This window comes from Cinclus cinclus, chromosome 6, assembly GCF_963662255.1.
Source record: "Cinclus cinclus chromosome 6, bCinCin1.1, whole genome shotgun sequence".
NCBI lineage: Eukaryota > Metazoa > Chordata > Aves > Passeriformes > Cinclidae > Cinclus > Cinclus cinclus.
The window spans coordinates 39,807,461-39,829,022 of NC_085051.1; the positions used below are offsets into that span (position 1 = coordinate 39,807,461).

Sequence of the window (21,562 nt, forward strand, 5' to 3'; positions counted from 1 at the left end):
TTTTGTAGCAGCAGAACTGTTACAGATGGTGAGGAATTCCCAGTGTTGGCTAAAGGGCATGATGGCCAAGTGGGAGTTCTGGGACAGGCTCATAAAGCTTTTCAGAAGTTGGGTTTTTACTGCTGCAACGGGAGAGTTGTAATTCATGAAAGTATGGAAAAGGCAGTTGAAGAGGGAGAAAGGAAGCAAGAACAAGGAACAGCAGAAGCTCTCTGTGGTGCTGGGTGTTTCCCCAAGAAGCTGTCCTTGTTGGGACAGTACAAAATAGTTACTGGATCATGGCAGGGTTTTCCCAGCTCTGACATCAACCTCAGAGATGGTTTACCCTTGCCAGCTACAGGTGAAGAGGGCAGTCCCTTCTAACAGAAAATTATTGCACTCACAGCTGCCAAGTGGATGAAAGGGAGAGCAGTTCCTAGTACTGGTGCCTGCATGTTCCTGGCAGCTAAGGACAAAAACAAGAGTGCAGAGTCAGCTTTTCTGCCTGGCCCTGGCTAAGGTATGTTAGGGAAAGAGGAAAAAGCCCTTCCCTGTTCTCAAAAGGGTAGAGAGTCTAATGCTTGCACAAATAAATTGAGTGAAAGAGAATGTTTTGCTTAAAAAATGCTGCTTGCACTCAGCCTGTGTGCTGGTTTAGGATACAGCGGGTCCACCTTGACTTTGTACATGAGCTTGGGGAAGCCTTTATTCTTTCTGGAGCTGCAATAAATGAGGCCTTTGAACCAATCGGGAAGGAAATATACAGTCAAGCTCTTAAAATTATGCAGCCTAGCAAACTGCTTTATTTAATCTGCCCTGTCAAGGCTTGCTGTAGGAGAGTAGTGCTTGAAATTTCCTTTTGACTCACTTGGGTGATACCCATGGCACCGAGTTGCAAGATGCCATGCTGTGGCTTTGGACACGGGCCTTCCTCCTGAATTGCTCCTGAATCACAGGACTAGGAGGCTGGATAGGGGTTCAAGGCTGCAGCTGGAGGGTTCAGCCACTGCGGGCTACCATGGAGAGGAAGGGCCCCAGGCTCAACTGTTCCTGCTCTCTGGCTTTCTGTATTGGCTGAACCCTGCTCAGCTCCCTGCTCAGTCCAGGTTCTGCGCAGCAGTTGAGGTGTCCATACCTTTGCTGGTGTAGGAGATGAGTTTCTCCAGAGCTCTGCTTCCCTCTGGTGGACGAGTGCTCCTGCTGCTGCCTGGGAGTGTGTCTTTACTGCTGCGAGCAAGGAGCTGGAACCAGCTAGCCACAGAGGCGTGTTGCTGATACCAGTAATTCCTTATTATGGGAGATAAGTGAGCAGTGTGTGGGGTGCTGGGAGAGGAGGGCCAGAACTGCACCACTGCCAGTGCGAGTTCATTCTTCAGTCTGTGGCTTGGACTTGCACAACTGTGCACAGCAGCCTCTGCCTTGGACTGGCAGTAGACACATGTGTTTGTGCTGCTTTTTCTTTAATCCAGAATGCATGTACACTTGGCCTCCTTCCCTATGTGCTGGCTCTGAGTTCACCCCTTTAAACCTTCCCTGTGTGGTCTTCCAGGGATGACTGTACTCAGAGCATGGCTGGAAAGGCTGCCACTGGAAAGGAGCACCCAGGCATGGAAGGCTGGAGCCATAACACAACAATGACAAAAGGCTGGAAGAAAGCCCAGGCATTTCTCCCACATCTGAGCTGCAGCCATACAGCTGTGCAGACCTGAGAGGCAGGCAGGAGCACAAGGGAAGAAGGTCAGTGCCACCTTCTGGGGTTTGGCTGCAGGGTGCTGATGGCAGGTTTCAGAAACAGATTTGGGGCTTTTTGTCACTCAGCAGGCTTGCCCTACACCTGGCTGATGCAGCTCAGAAACAAAAGAACACTTCTCCAAGTGATACTGAGTAGTTTTATTTTTTTTCAGAGGGCAAGGGGGAAAAGAGCAGAGGACTCCTTCTTGTCTCACCCCTACAGCAGGGATGATGCACATACACACTCACATGCAGCTTGGGCTTGGGCTCCAGCCAGCAGGGCCCAGCAGGGCTGCATTTGAAAGCCACAAAAAGTAACAGAGCAGGGGGGTCACTGTGGTAGCAGCAGAGATAAAAAACACAGGGAGGGAGTTCCAGGGCAGGATGCTGAGCTGAGGAAGGGATGCCCCAAGAAGAGGAACACCACCACTTCGTGGAGGTGGGCACCCAGGTTAGTTTTCCCACCAGGGAGGACTTGGAGAAGACAGCCTGGCCCAGCCTGACACCTCCTCTTTGGAGATGCCAATGAACCAGAAGCAGAGACAGGACATGTAAGGCTGCAAAACCTCACGTGCACCTCCCCTCAGGGCAGCCCTTGAGGCAAGCCTTCCCCAGTAGGCAGTGCTGCCAGTGCCACCCGGGGTCACAAGTGCCAGGGAAGCAGTCCAGGGCCCAGCTCCCTGGGGGAAGGACAGCCTGCCTAGCCCACCAACTTGTTCCATGGGACTGTGCTGAAGAAAGAATGAGACTTCAGCTTTGTTATGCCACCTCCTCCAGAGCCCAAGCGCTGTTTTGGATCGTACTGCAGGAGCTGCAGAGAAAAGCAACAGGACATGAGGATGGAGAGATGGGGACATTGGAAAAGGTACCCAGGCTGGACCCTGCCTTTTCCCAGCCTCTAGTCCCATTCTCCCTCCCATCCACCCAAGCCCCTCACCTCAGTGAGCAGCGATGTAGCAGCCAGGCTGAGGCCCTCTGGCAGGTGCAGCTGGGTGTGAGGCTGAATCCCTGAGGGATGGTTTTGGGAGAGTGGCTGCAGGAAGCAGAGGGTGATGGTAAGCAGAGGGACCAAGAAGAGTCAGAGCATCCTGTTGAGTCTTCATTGCCACATAACCCCAGCCCTATACATCAACTTTTAAAAGCCCGGGCCTTTAGTACCCAGAGACCATGCACAGGCACTGGGAATCACATGTCTAAAGGAGCCTGGCCAAGAATGGAGGTGCCAGCAGGGCAAGGCACCCTCCCAGCCCTACACAGCAGGCAACCTTTGAACCTCCTCCCCAGTCCTCCTCGCACAGGTCCTCAGCCTCTTACCACTCCTGTCAGCAACTCGTACAAGAGAGACCCAAAGCTCCAGCAGTCAGCTGCTTCAGTGGGCTCCATGATCCCCCCCACCTCTGTAGAAATAGACAGAGAGGGGTTAGAGCTGGAGGCAGGGAGCACCAGCAGCCACACTGTGCTGGGCACATCTCTGCCTGCAGAAGCCTCCTTTCTCCAATTGGTGCCACTGGGCAGAGAACTGGAGAAGTCAGGGGACACATCCCTTACCTGGAGCACTGTATAGCTCTTCCCGTGCCTGGCTACAGTACTGGGGCTCCACCTCTGTCCATTGGCCAAAGAAGGTGAGACGGACATGACCTGCAGAGTAGCACCAGAGTCAAAAGCAGGAAGGTTAGGACAAGACTGGGGATTTTGATCACAGCATGAAGCCAAGCCATATCCCTGCCACTGGAAACAGCCAGGGCACTGGGCCCCTGTTATGCCCTGAACACAGAGGCACTGACTATCCCCTGGCACCACACACCTCCCCACTAGCCTCCCAGTGCCCAACAGGTGAGGCTGCTTAGGTGGGTTCCAAGCTCATAGATCTCAGTGCAGGTTGTGGTGAAGAAAGAAGTAGGTTTTAAAAGGGAAGGGGGGAGAAGGTTAGCTTTCTCCTTGCAAAACTCTCTGCATTTTTCTTTTCTTAAGTGATCTGTAGTTTGTCCCAGATGTTGCCAGCTGAGCAGGGACTTGCCTAACAGCAATACCCTTGGCTCAGACGGATGGGATGGCTCCAGAACAGTTACCCTGCCCCCCCCCCCAAGCAGGCAGTTACTATAAGCAGGGGAAAACTAAACCAACTAGTGCCACTAACCTCACGCACAACTCAGCTGGTCTCAGCTTCCCCAGGCTGCCAACCCCCACATGGAAGCAGGGGCAATGCATTTCTGTGACTATGGCCCTTGACTCTCCTGCTGCAGAGCCATCTCTTGTAATAATTACTTGGAAAACTTAAGTGAGATCGCACTTCCAATTTCAGAAATACCAAATCTTCCCAGACTCCCAGCCTTGACCAAAGCAAACACAAGAAATTCCACATCTTCAGGAAATGGGGCAAGCAGCAGTCTCCCAGTTGAGAGACCAATTTCTTCCTTCCTTGGGGCAGCAGCATGGGGCATTACCTACCAGCTGTGTCAAGCAGCAAGTTCCTGGGGTTGAGGTCCCGGCACAATACACCCTGCTGGTGAAGTCCCTCTAAGGCCAGGAGGATTTCTGCGGCCCACAGCTGCACCTGCTCTTCCTTTACAGCCCACGCTCTCTGGTTGTGCCCATGGGAAGACAAAACCCTGCATTGTCCTGATGGTGGCTCTTTGCTGAGCTGGCCACAGGTCACACTTGCTCCCCACAAGGGCCCCCACACAGCTGGATCAGGCACACTGGGTTTGCCAAAGCTGGACAGGGCAACTCCTGCAGGGAGTCGCCTCTCACCCGTGGTCAGGAGGGGCTGAGCCTGGGAGGCCTCAGACACTTTCTGAGTTGGCAATTGCCCTGCCCCTGACTGGCCCCCTCTCACAGTCTTTGGTAGAGGGACAAAGCCCTGGGGAAGCCTGGGGCTGTGTTGAGAGACTGTTCTCTCAGATATGCAGCCTGTGCTGCTGGTTAGATCATTCCATGGATAGACAACCAGGCCTTGGCTGGCAAGGTGGCCAGGGGATGTGGTTGACGCTGCTGGAAAATGGTCCACAACACCAGACATGGTCTGTGTCATACTCAGATCCTGTCCTCCAGGTGCAGCCCTTCTGCCACCAGCAGAAGCCAGGAGAAGCTGGCGGTGGTTCCCTGAGCCAGAGTCTGTGTTACCAGGGGACTGTTCCTGAGGGAGTGAGGCATCAGTGTTTCCCAATACTTGGTAGTTCACAGAGCCTGGGACACCACTGCCCCGCCAAACAGGGAGGATGGATACTTGGCTGCCTCCCTGGGAGTTTCCCACACCATCCTCTGTGCCATGGTCCCTCAGGGCTTGAATGGTGCTTGAATCAGCACAGTCCTGCTGGACACAGTACTTGGAGCGGAGGTGAGACCACAGTGTCTCCCCTGGAAAGCAGAAAGGAGAACAAGTGATGAGGCAGAAAGTATCCCTGGTTCCCCCACTGTCAACATCACCCATTCAGGCCCAGGCCAAGGCCCACACAGTGGGGTTGTGACTGAACATCATTAACATCCCCAGCACCAAGGCTCAAGCCCATGCAGAATACACCCCTGCACTACAAGCACACCATGCCCAATGCCACACCTTTGCTAGCACACCTAAGTCCCATTCCCTCCTCCTTTAGCAGCCCTCTCCCCATTCTGCACAGTCTCCTTGATCCCACCTCTGCCACTTCCATGTCACAGACATATTCACAAATGCTCCTGATCCTACTGCCAATCTCCACTTTCCCCTGAAAGCCTTTCCTTCCTGTGTGACAGAAATGCCAGAGAGCTCCCACAGCATGGCATGAGGCCATGGGTCAGCAATGAGCCAGAGCAGCCAACCCTGGAGTCCACAGCATGTTACCAGGCTTCCTAGCCTCACTACATTCAGTGCTGGCTTCTTTCTGTAAACTCATCCTATAGCAGTGCTCGAGGAGTTGAGCCTGCTCTCCAGCACACATCAGCCTCCATTTGTCATTACTGCTGTCCAGCTGCTGCTCCCTACACATCCATTCAACCAGCAGAGAGTAAATAAGCTCATCCTCCACCTTGTCATGCATCTTCACCAGGATCTGGAACAACCTCAAGTATGCTCTTGGATGTACCCAACATATCTTGGACATATCCAAACCCCAGTATGCTCACTGCCCATTATGCTATAGTTTTCCATCTCCTCTCTTTGGTATGATCTCAAAATCCTGTGTGACATTTTGTAACAAAACAAAACGTTTTATAAAGGTCTTGTCAGAAGATTGTTTTGTTCTACAGCATTCAGGTGAACTACCTCACTTCATTTTCCTTCTCTATCACGTTCCTGTTATGGTCAGACAACACCAGTAAAATGCTGGAATTCAAAATGCAAGAAAATCTTAGAACATTGGGCCTGTAAGCTAAAGCTTGTTTGATGATTTGGATTTGATGTAAAAATCCATTTTTTACAGTAAAATGACAAGGTTTTTCTCTTCAAGATGCTGAATCACATCAACTTCATTATGCAAAGGCATGACCATGCCCTCCCATGAGGCCCAGTGGCTCATCTCTCTAAAGACTAAGACTGGTTTCCATATAACACACCCCCCCACACAAAACCTTTTTCTCCTTGTAGGTCTCCATAGGCTCATTTCTAGGTTACATCCCCAGCCTTTTCTTATCAAACCTCTGCAATTCACAGCTGAGCATCTCTGTCCACCGAGTCTCCAAGCCCTGGTACCCACCACCCTTCTACGAAGAAGACATCTTATACTATCACTACAAAAAACAGTCCCAAAACAGGAGGAGAAACATACTTTGGATTTTAAAGAAAGGACAGTTAGGAATCAACCAGAAAGCTTCACAGATGTTAGGCAAGGCTGTCCTCACTCACCCTGCACATGCTCCAGATGGAGGAAGATGGAGTCCTCACTCACATAGTAGCACAACAGCTTCACCATGAAAGGGACCCCATGAGGGATGATGGTCTGTCGCTCACGGGTCTCAACGTGGGATTTGGGGAGGCTCTGAGGAGGTACAAGTAGATGAGTGGTACAGCATGGTAGGGACTTGGACTCTGTGCAGCCTAGCACATGGCAGGGCTGGAGGCCAGCCAGAAGGGAGTGTGCCTTCTGCCAAGCCCCATGGCTGCTCCCCTGTCACCCATGATGGAGCTCCCCCATCTGCACAACCCTGTGGCTCATTCGGAGTCTGTCAGTCCCCAGCACCCAGCTGTGGTAAGGCAGCTCTCTGCAAAGCTCTGCCAAGGTAGGGCACTCCCCATCTGCACTGTGGGACCCAGAGGGCACAGCTGCTCCAGAGCAGTGACTCCTCTGCAACCACCCTGCTCCCTTCAGGGAGGAACCTGCCATCCTAACCCTTTCTCCTCTTCCCCTGGTAATGATGCTTCTCCCTCTCATGCCAGATCCTCCCTGTCCAGATACTGAAGTACTTCATTGTTAGTCCCCAGGGCACTGAAAAATACTCTAGGACTTTGACTGAGCACATCTCACAACCTGTTTTAGGGGCTGACACGGTTTAATACAGGCTTGAAGTGTTACAAGTCAGAGAAATGGATGACCAAGGAGAACCACTTCCCTTCTGATCCCATCTGAGGATGGCTGAGGCAGCCAAAAGAAGATTTTTGAACCATGAAATTTGAAATTTGTCCAATCTCTGAGAGCTGCTATTTTTTTATCCCCTCACCTGCCCCAGCCATCAGCTTGGACAAGGTGACCCCTACCTGAGAGGGAGAAGCAGGCAGATGAAACTGAAAACACCCACCTTGAGTATAAAGGTCTCACCAGTGGCTGGATCCTGGACAATCTGCACCTGGGACAGTATACACAGTACTGGTCAGAAGTGGTGACCCAACACACAGCCTATAGAAATGACCCAAGGGCCTCAAATCTGGAACTGAAACAAACTCCCACCCATCTGGTAGAGTTTTGTGAGGCTCAGACCCCTAGTCTTGATAGACAAAACACAGGTTACTGGCAAAGAGATAGCCATGAAGCCAAGAAGCAGGAAATCAGTTAAAGAGTCAGCTCCCATGCCAGTTTTCCTGACACTGAAGTGATTCGCAGTGCTCTTTCTGGGCTCAAACCTGGGCCTCAGCAGGACAGGAGGATCGCATCAGTCCTAATAAACTGAGATGTGTGAACAGCAGTGGAGAGCAGTGTGCTATCTGTGTATGGATCCAGTAAGCCTGGCATCTTCACTCCAAGATAATGGACTTCTAATTAGTTTATTCATCGAGATAGTTCAGCTTCTGCTGAAGTCTAGATTACCCACAGGAGTCCACCATCATGGCACCTGGGCATCAAGCACAATTCTATATGTGGGAAAGAATGACACGCATAAAACTCCCTGCAAATATCTGGGAAATCTGGTAAGCAAAAGTAATGAGGACATTAACAGATTTCCCAATTAAGTCCGTAAGAGGTTTTGAGTCATCTCCTGTGAATTTTTCTGGGTGGGAATGGTGTGGGTGGATACCCCAACATTGCTTGATGGATGTGCTCAGGGCTGGTACCCCCATTCCAGCTGCTAGGACCCTCCAGCTTATGCTCACTTTGGTCCAGCCTGCCCCCCCCCACCCCCCCCATCTCCAGGTCAAGGCATTACCTTATCAATCACTCCCACAACTTTACACCGTCTCAGGTTCTCCACTGCTGAGCTCAGGGTCCTGATTGGCCGGAAGCGCAGGCTGCTGTAACCCTGCAAGGTGACAAGAGAAGAGGATGTAGGACCTAGAAATGCTGTTGTCCATTACAGTGGGTGAAAAAAAGTCCCTGCAATTTTCCAGAAGAGGCAGCAATACTGCCCAGCTGTTCAACAGGCAGGGACAACATTCATATGGCCATGATTAATTTCTAACATCAGCTGGACCACTCTCTTGGCCAACCCCTGGATTTCTAAATTTTTTAAAAAAAGATTGCACTTGCAGCAGAGGTAAAAATCACACCAACATTTGAAGCTAGCCCTGGACTGTTTCAGTAGTAAGGGGAGCTGTGTGGAAGGTAGTTATCTTTCTCCCCACTAGGCTCTGACCTCGCCCTGCCTGACTCCCTTCTCTCTTCTTTAACCACCTCTTTCCCACAATCCATAAAGCAGCCATTGTCTTTGGTTTCCATACAGATGGAAACTATGACAGATGGGAAGAGGACATTTTTAACATTTGACAGGGTGGTTCCCTGCAGTGGCTTCAGTCTCCACAAAAATGTCCGTACCCACTCTGGTGGCAGCAAGCTAAACACACACACTTTGGAGGGTGGGGTCGTGGAAGCACCCTAGGCAGCCTGGGCCCACCTCGCATCCTCGATCCAGGCAGGTCAAAGAGCTGCCAGCTCCCTTGCAGCCTCTGGCAGGCCAGGACACTCGGCAGCTTGATGTGCCTGCCGTTTTCTCTACACCATCTTAGTGTGGCATCTGGCAGAGGCAGACAGGGAGGACCACTGGGACTGCTTTATTTGCGTATCCACACCCCCAGCCCCGTTTCCCATGTTACAGAACGGCTGCCACCTCACCGTGCGGCTCCATGCCAGCCCCTCACCGTGGCCGTGGTGTTGCCACCGCCCGCCGCCCGCTGCAGGTGGCAATTGAAGATTTCCTCGGCACGCCGCAGGTACTGGGTGATCTTCCGCTTCACGGCCTCCCTTCGCTCCTTGTTGGGGTCAACTGCGGTCGGTGCAAAGGATGGGTGTGAGGGGCCTGGCTCGGCCCCTGACGACTGCCCATAGACCCAGTCCCGTCACCCTTCTCCCGGCACGGATGCACTCCCTGAACAGATGCCCTCAACACACTCCCTAGGGGGATTTTCCCGTCCCCTTGTCATTCTCCCTGCAGGGATACCTTGGCCCCTCACTGGACTCCCGATATGAACGCCCTGGTCCCCTGGCTGGCGTCCCCGGAGGGATGCCCCGGTCCGCTGCCCCCGGGAGGCCGCACACACCCTGCACGCCGCGGAGCAGCACGTCCACGCCGTTCTGGTAGTGGTTGAAGGCCTCCTCGTAGTCCTCGCTGACATCCCGCTCCAGCGCCAGCCGCAGCTGCCGCGCCGCCTCCACCAGGTAGTCCCGGCGCCCGCCGCCCTCGGGCCCCGCCGGGACCACGCGGCCCCGCAGCTGCCCCAGGTAGACGCGGGCCTGGGCCAGCGCCCGGGAGCAGGGCTCGGCCTCCGCCCGGCTCATGGCCCCGCGCCGCCGCCCTGCGCCGCCGGGACGGCGGGAGCGGGGCTGCGGGCTCAGCCGGGGAGCGACGAGCGCCCCGGCCCCTTGGCTCTCCGGCACGGCCTCCCCGGCCCCGCGCCCCCGCCGTGCCGCACCTGGGCAGCGCGGCCGCCAGCATCCCCCAGCGCCGCCGGGCGGAGCGGCAGGGGCGCGGCAGGAGCGGGCGGCGCTGATTGGCCGCGGATGAGATCATCATCATCATCATCATCCTCCTCCTCATCATCATCGTCATCATCATCATCATCATCGCCCCCTGCGGGATCCGTGCCCGGGTCCCCCCGCCGGGTGCCCCCTCCGCCGGGTCCCGCCCCCGCCCGAGGCAGGCGCTCCCTCTCCGTTAACGCGCGCCGGGCGCCGTCGCTCCACTTGCTTTATTGTCATCCTTATTCACCATTAATTGCCCTTAATTAACCAAGCTCCCTTTCATTAAATGATGCCTTTGCCGCCGCGTTTCCTTCCTCCCATAACGCGTAATTAGCTGTGTTTAGATTAGCCTTTTTCTCTGCCGTCCACCCGACAGGTGCAGCCGTTCCAGCAGCTCCCCACTGCCACAGTTAAGGTGGTGGGTGTCTTGCCACTTCGCCATGGCCAACCCAGGGTACCCCTGGCTCTTCCCTATTTCCTCTTTCAAGTGGGTGCCGTTGGCCTTGACAGTGGGCTCTCAGCCAGCCCTTCTACCAGCTCTTGCAGATTCATTGGGTTTTACAGACTTATTCCAAATACAGAGCAGGGAACATCAGCACAAATGCATTAAGGTGCAGCAAAGCGACAGCATAATCGAGATCCCAGCTGGTGACTAACAAATGCTTTGTATGTGGAAAATATCAGTCTTTGGTTTATCCTAGAAACATGTATTCCTGCCTTCCTGGCCTGGCCTTTTCTTGGAAGGCCAGGAGGCCTTGCAGAGCCTGCTGGATCACTGCAGTTATTAGAGAAGGAGATTTTCTGAACCAGGAGTGCTCAAGTGGTTACTACCAACTGTTTTTCTCTCTCTGTGGGATGGTTGGTGCCAGGATAAATAACTGCCTTACCACAGGCAAGGGAGGCAATAACTCCCTTACCTGCAAAGGGAGGAGAGCTGGAATGAAATCTAAGTGATACCCTTAGAAAAACTGTGCTAAGACTATTTGAGAAGAGGGAGGCCCCTGCATCTTTGTCCATCCCTTGCTAACCTATGCACATGTCCCATTGCAACAGGAAATGATCCTAAGGTGGAGGTTTTCATTTTGTCAGGAGCTGGCCCTGTGCTGTGCCATCACAGCCGCACCAGCCTGGTCAGTCACTGTGTCCAGCCCCTGCTGAACCTGGTGGTTGCTGTGGGACTGGCAGAGGGGACACCCATTTTTGGCTGACCTGTGGTTACTTCATAACACACTTGTAGGGGATCTCCCTTGGCTCAGGTCCCCTGGGCAGCTCTTTTGCACAGCCCAGCCTGTTAAGAACAGAACAGGACAGTAAAGCCTGTGCCCACAGCTCAGTTCAGCATCCAGCAACCACTGTCTCTCTTACAAAGACCATTTCTTTGGGAGTATGAAAGTATTAACTGTGCCTCAGAGGGCAGGTCTAGGAGGATGCAAGCCATCTGCTTTTTAAGACAACTCACTGCCCAAACATGACCAGTGTGCTTTGTTCTTTGGTTTCTCCTCAAAATGCTTCCAGGTTCCTTTTCCAACCTCTGACTAACAGAGACCAATTTTTTATGCCCAGCCTATTTATACCCCTCAGTCTCTGAGGTCTTTTAATTCCCACCAGAGACTGGAGGCTCCTCCTTGAAGTGAAAAGTCTGAGCAGGCAAAAAGTGAAGGAGAACCAGAGATGAGAGCAGGGGTGCTCAGCTCACAGAGGGCACGACTCACCAGCCTGGCTTCAGCAGATCTATGTGAGCCTGGAGAGGACAGAGAGCACAGGAAAACCACAAAATCCAGCACAAGGTATCTGTAGAGCAGTTTTGGATATTGAGGTGATTGTGGCAGGGAGGTGTGTGAAGAGGAGTTGCCAGGAGGGTACAAAACTCAGTTAAATTCTTTATCAAACACCTCTAAAGCAGCCAGGAGAGTGAGCAGAAGGCATCAGCAGGAAGTGCCTCAAGGATGTTCCTGTGAGGAAAAGCCTTGCAAGAGAAGAAGAGGTATACCAGCCCTGAGGCACAACTGCCTTTACCTGTGGGCTTCCAGATTTGCATGTCAGTGGTGGACAGAGGACATTAAATTTGGGGGACTACTTTTAGATTAACCTGTTAAAGAGCTTGTGGTCCTTGTTGAAAAGTGGGAATTGCCTAAGTAAAATCAGCACAGACAAATAAAAGGGAGAGGAATGAGAACTGCCTTTTTTCTCCCAGGCTAAAACTGACACATGAGAGCTGGCAAAAGCTTAAAATATGCTGAGACTGCAAACACCACTGGCTTCAACCTCAGTGTTTCTTTATTTGCATGAAGACATGGGAGACCTGCACGGGCATGGCTGGGAGATGCTGCTAGGTAGCAGTGCTCTGATGGCATCCTGTGCTCAGAGAGACCAGAGGTAACCAGTGAAGTTTTAACATCAGGGCTTCATCAGCTATGATGCTACATCTCTGGGCCAATCCCCACATCACCTTTATAGTTACTTCCCAAAAAACTAAGATTTTGTTCCTGGTGCATAAGGCTGCTTTATGTTTTGTCTTCCTATAAGTATCCTCCTAAACCATCTTACTGCAGCTCTGGCTCCTAAAGCCTTATTAAACAAACCTTTGCCCTGTAAAGGTGGAAGACACAGGGAGCCCAGGGACGCTGATAACCCAGTGGTGTGTTGCTCCTGTGAGACAGCCACCTGTCTGCAAGGGGTACACAGGCAGGGAAAGGATGAGGGATTTGGGAGCACTGGGGTTAGAACATGTTTTCTGCCTGTCCATGGTGGATGCTGCTGGCTTTGGGGCTGGGCTGTGTCCCTTTACAAGGGCACTGCTCTCCCCCTACAGCCCTGCACTGTAGTGCCTGGGGAACGTGGGGCTGATCTTGTCAGAGTGCTCACATGTCTGCTGTGACCAAGGAGGGCTGCCAGGAGCTAGTGGTATAAAAAAGCTACAGCCAGGACCACACAGACGAAGGACAGGCAGATCATGGTTGGTCCCTTGGAGAGGAAATACAGGCATTGGACACAAGCCCTGAAGCCAGGAACCCCTCTCTTCCCCTCAGAGCAGCAGTCTCCCACCCTCCATTGGGTGTGATGTCCTGCTGGAAGTCCCTGTCATGCTGGGATGAGGAGGGTCTTAGGACTCTCCCCTCTGGAAGGGATAAGGAAAGGAGCTAGCATTTTCCTGGGCATGTGATGCCTGCAGCATTCACAGGAACTGCATGAGCTAGGGCTCATTGGGTTCCTGTTACCTCCAAGGAGCTGGAGGGAGCCCTGAAAACTGGAGATGCCAGCTCCAAAACCTCTTGTGTAAGTGATGTCCCCCTGCTCCTGCCCATCACAGCTGCAGTTGGGCAGCCACATCCCTCCTAGCACCCACATTCTTGCTGTCCAACACCCCATGCCACAGGAGGAGCAAGGGACAAGGTCACACACAGCACCTAGACAGCTCAGATGATAGAAGGAGAGAAGTAATACAGGGTTCTGTGGCAAGGCAGGTGCCTGGTCCCACCATGTCTGATGAGCAGAGCTGCCTGGGATATCTCAGTGCCAGGCAGGAGCCAAGGAGGTGAGACCAGACACCAGGAATTGTTTGGAAAAACCACCGTGTGTTAGTGTGTTTGAATTTGTTTTAATCCTATATCAGTCTTGGTAAACTTATTTTTATTAATTAATATACTTATATTTACGTAACCTCCTTTTTTAAATGTTTAATACTACTGGAGTACTAAAAACAATACAGAAACCATCACATACATTCTCAAGTGCTGCACATGGTTCTCCTTGGCCTCAGAGCAAAACCAGCCAGGCAGAAATGACACACAGTGATAGAGAAAGCCTGCGTGGACCACATGGCCCACACAGACTCTGAGTGATACGGGAAGGGGAGCAGCGAGTTCCCCTCATCTATGAGGTAGTGAAGGAGGAACTTCATGGGCTATTTTTGAGGGAAAGCCCATGTAGGCTGTGCTCCAGGATACTGTAGATGCTTGGAAATGGGATCCAAAAGAGATCCAGCAAACTCCTGAAGGATATGCCCAGCTGCACAGTTACAGCTCACACAGTCCATTCCCTGCTACATGGCAGCAGTAAGCAGGTTCACATCATCTCAACACCCACCTCCAGCCTTCCCTGACAGGGATCTGCCCTGTCCCCATGTCCTTGGGCAAGTCTCAGGCAATACCAGCATTATGGCTTAGGGAGTCATAATGTAACCCCCATTACAGGCAGCCCTGTCAGATGTGGGAAGAAGTCACCTTGGACCCCAATTCTTGCTATGTTAGGCTACACCCTTGTTCCTCAAAGCAGGATAAACCACAGGTCCCATCATTTAAGGCTAACCTTGAAGCCTTTGCAGATCTTGCCCTCCAGTCTTTTGTCTGAAGCTTTCAAGAATGACCTTTGATTTTGTTTTAACCCAGTGCCAGGAGTGCCCCACCAATAAGTGCCCAACTCGCCCCTAGGGCTTCCAGCTGTATGCACTGCTCCAGGATATGGCTTGCATAGATCAGATGGGATGCATTTGGCAGACTGCCCCAGACCCCCTGCAGTAGGGGTGGGAAAGGGGACAGGAAGAACCTCAGGAGACCTGCTTAAAGCATGGAAAACCAGGGGCTGTGGCTTCCCCCTGGACCTGGGCAGAGAGCTGGCTGAGTGGGGAAAGCAGCAAACAAAAGTCATCACAGCCGTCTTGATGAGGGCCACTAATTCCATATACCCTGAGGGTATTCCCAGTAAGGAAAGGGGGTCCCGGGCCAGCCTGTCCCCATGTCAGATAAATGACCCTTGGTGGGGTATTTCCTGTGTGGGGCAGCTTGCCCTCCAGTGCCCTAAACTTTGCATCAGCTCTTCCAGGGAGAACAGGACACTGAGTCAGACATTTGGACTGGGGTGAGAACAGGATGGGCACGTCGAATAAAGGAGAGGGACCAGTCCCACGCTGTGGCATGGAGGGGAAGGGGAGCTCACCCAAGGGTCTCCCAGTACCCAACTGAAATCCAGCACATGGATAGCCCCCAGCCCAGGGAGAAACCTGCTCATCGCCCATCTCCAGCATCACACCAAGGGCAGTCTCCTGGTGCTGCAGGATTGGTGATGGTCACAAACCATCACTGGGTCACTGCCCTTCTCCAGCCTGAATGGGTGTCCATGGGGAAGTTCCCTGCCTGCAGTTGCTGGAAAGCACACAGGAGCTGCCAGCTCCCATGTCTGACCAGCTTTCATTGAGCAGGGCAAAGCTGGGATTTGGCTGTGAATACATGAGGACCCCAATTTGCTTCTGTTCCCAACCAGAAGAGCTTCCCAGGCAAGATCCCTGGCATCTGCCTGGGCTGCCCCGTGCCAAAGCTGGGACGGATGCAGCCTTACAGTTTTGCCTGCCCCAGATTTCCTTCTTCCCCAGCTGCAGAGGATTGGCAGGACAGAGAAGTTTTGCAGGTGCAGCCCTGTGAGCCATCTCCACTCACACATCATGCTGTCCTCCCCAGACAATTCCAGCAGCACATCCACCAGGTTGGCTCCTCATTGCCCCTAGAACATCCTCAAACACTAACACACTGCTTGAGTGCCTCATCTTCAGCCCCAGGCTTGGTCACAAGTCCTTTTCTCTTGGTGCCAATGGGGCAGATGGGGCAAGGGAATCCTTGGTTCCAGGCTGTGTTCCCAAAAGCCAAGAGTACAGTTAGCTCTTCTGTGCTGGAGTCCTGCTCCCCATGCAGCTTGGAGGGACATGAATCCACAGTTTGCCCATGCTGGGGGCAAAGGCAGCTGGCTCAAACCCAGGTGGCAGGAGCGAGGCTAGGGGCAGGGCAGAGGCTACCTGCGTGGTGTGCCACATCTGCAAAGAGAGAATGGCACGGGGTGAGCACTGCCAGCATGGGAGGCTCACCTGCTCTGCCCCAGATCCCCCTCTTTGTGCCTGGCCCCTCTGACACAGAACTGCGGGGGTAGGGACTGCAGGCAGCCTCTTTGTGGGGAGGAGTGAAGGTAATGGGGCTGGTGCTGGCTGAGCCCCCAACGGCAGGCTTAGGACAAAAGGGGGAAATGCTAGAGGAAAATGCCAGCCACAGGTGTCATACCTCAGAAGTGCCCACAACGGGTCCAGCCTCTGCTGTTACAGCAAGGAGTTTGAGAAAGTGAGATAAAGGACAGAAAGAGTAGAGTAACCCAAACAACAACTGGTCAAGGACAGAAGTAAGGACACAGCTGGCAGCAAGATGAGGCTGAAATTCATGGATCCATGAAACCCAGCATGGTCTGTGATGGCAATAGAGCTAAGCACCATCAAGTCACCAAGCCCATCCATCCCCATTCTGCCCAGATTTGAGCTGCTGAGCCTGGAAACTACCAAGCACCTATCAAGTCTTTGGTAAAAGACCTTTTTCCCCACAGCCACTGTCCCCTCCTGCTGTCTTCTGTGTCTGTTCTGCACAAACCTTTCAATGCTCAGTGTCACTAAAGATTTGAATGCTTAATGAAGACACTAATCCCAAGAAAATTGACCCAGAAAACACCACCCATACCTGCCCCTGTTCACTTACACTTCACAGTCTTTCCTCCCCTTCTTGTCTTGTCTTCTCTTACCTCGGCCCTTGGACCTCCTCCTTCAAAAGGAAAGTACCATGAGAAGGGCTGATGTGTGGGAGATGACCCACAATCCCAGCCAGTAACAATGCTCCTGATGTCACTTACCTTCCCAACCTCATCAGGTCCTGCCGGGGCCTGCACAGTGGGAAAAATGACAGAGAGAATGGTTATTGGGGAGTGCTGCATGTTGAGTTGCAGAAGCTGGTCCACTGACATGCTCCAGTGCACAGCCCAATCTACCTATTATCATTCATGTTTAAAACAAACACAGTATCTCTTCTCTTGACCTTACCAACTCCTCAGTCAGGAGCTGATTGCAGCAGGCAGAGAGAAGGCAGAGACATCAGAGGGACTGGTCAGCTTGGGTGACTAACCTGGGAATGTGATATTTTGCCAATGAGGCTGGGGAGGGCAACTTCAGTCCTAGCTGCTCTCAGTTGACAGCTTTCACATCTCCTAGTTAAACAAGGTGTAACATCCTGAGTAACAAACGGGGGATTTGCTGCAAAGTCTCAGTAGTGGGTTCTCAGCCATGACATACCTCTCCACGGGGGTCACAGCCAGGACACCTGCCATGCCTACATTAACTGCAAAAGGGAGCAGTGTACAGGTGTGGAAAGAGGATTAGGAAGAAGTCAAAAACTGCTGCAAAAGGCAGCCTGCACAAGTGCTCATAGGAGATCCCCTGGGAATTACCCTAGGTACGAAAACCACAAAAGGCTAAGGAAATTCCCTGCATGGGAAATAGCTAGAAGCAGAGAAGGAGGCAAGTAACACATCTGTTTCTTCCCACTCCCCCTTCTGCATCTACTGAGAGACATTTCAGAGATTGTGGTGGAGCTGGATCTGCTCCAGTACAGCTGCTCACAAAACTGCAGGGGAATACCAATCCAGGAACCCTCAGGATCTTCTTCCAGGCAAGGATCATAACTAACGGCTGCCCAGCGGGACACTCATCTCCCAGTTTTTGCAATACTAAATCATCCTTGGATTATGATGAAGAGTGACCACCAGGACCCCTGGTGAGGCAATGTTGGAGTTTCTATGGCAAGGACCAGCTGTAGGTGGCACTGGAGCTGCTCCCACAGCACTGCAGTCCTCAGGCAGAGGCCCTGTCCTGCCCAGGCTATCTCAACTTTTGGGACCAAGGGTTGCCAGGAGTCTGTGGCAGGTTGGTGCTGCACATCCATTCCAGGCCAGCATTGTGTATCCAGGCCAGGTTGGCACTGTGTGTCTTAAGCTTTCATTTGTTGGCTTTGAATGTAAACCCCTGATGTTTCCTCAGGTATGTATGAGGCAGCCTCACCTAAATGGTGGCCCAAGACTCAGCTGTTGAGCTTTCTCTTTGGGCCTTGGTCACACTCAGGCATGCCAAGCCATGGAGCTCCTCACTGAGCCACCACTTTGAATGTGCTGTCACACACTGAACCCTGCCTCAGAGCCACCAGTCTTGCTTCATTACCCACAGGCAGATCCTGTGGCTAAAGGAGCATATACCAGGCATGCCAAGGCAGCTGCAGGGATGGGGAACACAGCCCTGCAGACAGTGCATTATGCCTGACCTGTCTTCACAAAGACATGCACCCCCTTGTCTGCAGGGAGCAGGTGCAGAGATGTGGTGCAGCCTGCAGCTGAACAAGGGCCACAAGCACCAGAAAACCCTAGTGCAAAGACAGCAAGAAGGGGTCCCAGCACAGCCAGGGTGCCCACAGGGCATCCCTGTTCCACACACAGGCTGAGCTGGCAGAGTTGCTCTTGCTGGAACCCAGGAATCCCTACCTGCACTCGCACTGCTTATGCTCGGTGAACACCATCTCCACATAGGGTGCCTCCCCGTTTGGCTTTATCTTCAGGAGCTGAAAGAAGAGCAAAGGTTACTTCTCAGGCAGTGGCAGGAGGGGGCTGGAAGGGCTCCTGCACCACTGCCTTGCCACCCCAGGCTCTTGGGAAGATGCATGTCTAACCTGTTCCTCGGGACCTCCAACAACAGAGACTCCACCTCCACACGTAGGCAGTACTGGCCCAGCCCAGCTGCCCCGGCAGCTTGGGAGGCTCTGCTAGTGCCGCCCCATGTCTTCAGGGCTTTAATTTAAGTCCCGTGGTCTTGGGATTTCCCAGCCTTAGAAAAGATTTTTCAGTCTCTGCCTTTCTGGAGAGCTTTCACATATTTGACCCCCTTGCACACCTCCCTCCTCTGATAGAAATATCCCTCCAGTCATATTTTTCAGACCAATCTCATAGCTGCTGCCTCCTCCTGGACCCCTTCCCTACAGCACTGAGTTGGAATTGACTGGAGTCAGTACCACAGTGCCTCCCCAGTCCATGGGTACAGTATTCACCCAGTCACATGTCACAGCCCAGCCTGAAGTTCAGGTTGGACATCCAAGGGCCTTAGAGGATATGTTCGTCCGTTATGTGATCCACACCAGTCCCTGCAGAAGTGTCTGGCATTTCCACCCTGTACACAGCAGCAGGATCCCTCCCATAGAGGGAGACCTGTGCTTGGGGAGCTGCCTGCTGTTCACACCAGGCTTTTGATCCACCTCAGCCAAGTGCTTTTGGAAACTGCTGTTCTGCCTTCCAACACACTTTCAACCTCAATATCACTGGTGATTTATTGCAGGCATTCCCTAGCCCATCACCCATGGCAAAGCAGAGCTTTTCCCTGGTCCCTACAGCATCGGCGGGTTGATCTCTGGCAGCTCAGTGCAAGGGCTGGAGCATGAGGACAGATGCTGCCTGGTACATGGGGAAGAGTCGAACTTCCCAGGATCTCCCACCCCAGATCTCACAGCTCACACAGCAGTGACTGAAAACGTGGTTGGCTCAGCCCTTCATGCTCACTATGCCCCAGTGTGGGGCCATTCATGTTAGCACCACCCCAAGCATCACCTGATACAGAAGAGCCTCACTCCTCCCTTCGATTCAAGGGCAGTACCTACTTTGTCCCACCCGGCAGTCAGAGGCAACTGGAACACCCCCCAGCCCCACCACAGGACAGGAGAGGTCTGGAAAAATGACAGCAATGAGCAAGACAGACCACACAGAGAGAAGTCAGGGAAGGAGGGAGCGAAGCCAGTACCACCAGGGATGTCAGCTGACCTCAGGGGAAAGCCCAGAGAGGAGGCAGAGGGACCCTCGTGGCTTGGTATGCATTTGAGCTGTTCTAAGTCCTCTCCCTTGCTAGCCACACTGCTGCAATGTCTAGAGCATGCAAAGCTGCAAGTTCTCCTTCCCGGCGCTTGGCGAGCAGCCCTCCAGCTCTCTGGCACAGCCCCGGCCCTCAGCAGCAGCACGTACCTGCATGGTGACCGTGCTTGTCTCCACGGGGACGCAGCGGAGACCCTCGTCCCCACAACAGCCTCCACAGCGCTGCAGGGACACACAGGAGGGTCTGAAAATGTACTCCACTTCGTTGGGGAATTCGGTAATGACGTCCACCAGCTGCTCCAGAGGCCGGCAGAAACTACGATTCCAGATCTCCCGAAAAGTCAGGACTGCAAGAGACGGGGACAGGGACTATAAAGAGGCGCCCAGTGAGGCAGAGCCCAGCCGGGCCGCTGCTGGGGCAGGTGCAGCAGCCGCGGGGGGGTCCTGCAGCCATCATGGAGCACAGGGAAGCAAAGGACCACCTTGTGCTCCCAGTAAGTCCGTCACCGTACTGTGCACATCATTGTGCTCACACAGCCACCCCGACAGGGTCCTTCTCCATCTACCGCCAGCTCCGTCTCCTGCCCAGGCACTCTGCTCACCCCCGGCCTCCGCCGCGAAGGGGCTCCCCCGCTCCTCGCACCTCGCTCGGCCGGCCAGCAGTCCCCTGCGGCTCCCCAGCAGGGAGAGCTGAGAGGGGTGTTCCCACCCGCGACCCCGTATGCCGGCACCGGAGGGGCGGCAGCCGAGAGATTGGGCTACGCTCCGCTTCGGCCCGCAGCGGTGCCCGGTACCCAAGGTAGGCTGGGGGAATCAGGTTGCTTCGAGCCTCGGCACAGACCCCCGCTGCCTCCCCGGTTGTCACCACGGGACTCCGGAGGTAACACAGCCCCGGGTGGTCCCCAGCGCTCCCCGGGCTTGCGCGAAGGCTTCCCCGGGTTGCTGCCCCCTCCCAGCCGGCGCACCGGCGGCCGCCCACTGCCAACTCACCGGGCGACTCCGTGCTGGAGGTCCCCTGTTCCTCCGGGGCCTGCAGGGAGGGAAAGGAGAGCTCTGGAGGGGCGGCACAGGGCGACCCACCGCCGCCCCCCGCCCAGCGCCGGGAGGAGCTGTCCTGGTCGTCGCGGCCACCCCGGGCAGAGGCACCGTGGGTCCGGGCTGCCCCTGCTCCGACCGCCCTCCCGCCCCTCGGCTCTCACCGGGGCGGGCGGTGCCCCCAGCGTCCCGGCCACCAGCAACCGCAGGAAGGCGCCGAGCAGCCGCATCGCCGCTCCCGCCGCCCCGGCACAGACACGGCGCCGCAACTACCGCCCTGCCGCCCCCGGCATGCCGCCCCGACCCCGGCCACCGGCCCCGCCGTGCCACCTCCGCCGCTGCCGGGCCATGGGAGCGCGCCCCGCTCCGCCGCCGTATTTCACCGCCACCGCCCCGCCGCTGCCCCGCCCCGGCCCCGCCGCGGGGCGGGAGCAGGTGCCCGGCCCCAGCGGCCGCGGGGACGGCCGGTGCTCCCGGGTGCGGCGGAGCCCCCTCCTCCAGTGCCCCCGCACCGCCTCCGGCCATTACTCCATCGGGCTGCCCCGGCGCTTCTATTCACCGTCCCGTGCCCGGAGAATCCCCGGCCAGCGGGAACCAGCGGGGCTTTGTTGGGCTTCTCGGCTTGCTGTTTTTGCTGCCCCATGCCCATCCACATATTCTGTGCCCCCCTGGCTCCCCTGCCCCCATACAACAGCCTCTTTCCCACCCATCCTCTTCATTCCTCTACTGATGCCCTGTTCCCACTCAGGTATCCCATGACTGTCCATCCACCCCCTTTCCCCTCAAGCTGCCCCGTGCCTGTTCTATCAGCCCCT

The 21,562-nt window shown here is 54.3% G+C and overlaps 2 protein-coding genes across 2 annotated transcripts; both read right to left on the minus strand.

Annotated features, from left to right (window-relative positions):
• Positions 1 to 2,410: 2,410 nt before the first annotated feature.
• On the minus strand, positions 2,411 to 9,827 carry RPS6KL1 (ribosomal protein S6 kinase like 1). The gene is made up of 10 exons (XM_062495219.1): positions 9,590 to 9,827; positions 9,191 to 9,315; positions 8,263 to 8,355; positions 7,420 to 7,467; positions 6,530 to 6,662; positions 4,159 to 5,067; positions 3,259 to 3,348; positions 3,025 to 3,107; positions 2,648 to 2,743; positions 2,411 to 2,521 (listed from the first exon to the last, which is right to left on the minus strand). Exons 1-10 carry the CDS (start codon positions 9,825 to 9,827, stop codon positions 2,411 to 2,413), a joined length of 1,926 nt encoding a protein of 641 aa, XP_062351203.1.
• Positions 9,828 to 9,880: 53 nt separating this feature from the next.
• Positions 9,881 to 20,977, minus strand: PGF (placental growth factor). Its single transcript, XM_062495391.1, has 11 exons — positions 20,912 to 20,977; positions 20,703 to 20,742; positions 19,863 to 20,059; positions 18,342 to 18,418; positions 16,668 to 16,697; positions 16,517 to 16,579; positions 15,865 to 15,981; positions 12,593 to 12,678; positions 11,723 to 11,751; positions 11,138 to 11,188; positions 9,881 to 10,075 (listed from the first exon to the last, which is right to left on the minus strand). The coding sequence occupies exons 1-11, from the start codon at positions 20,975 to 20,977 to the stop codon at positions 9,881 to 9,883; spliced, it is 951 nt and encodes a 316-aa protein (XP_062351375.1).
• Positions 20,978 to 21,562: the final 585 nt, after the last annotated feature.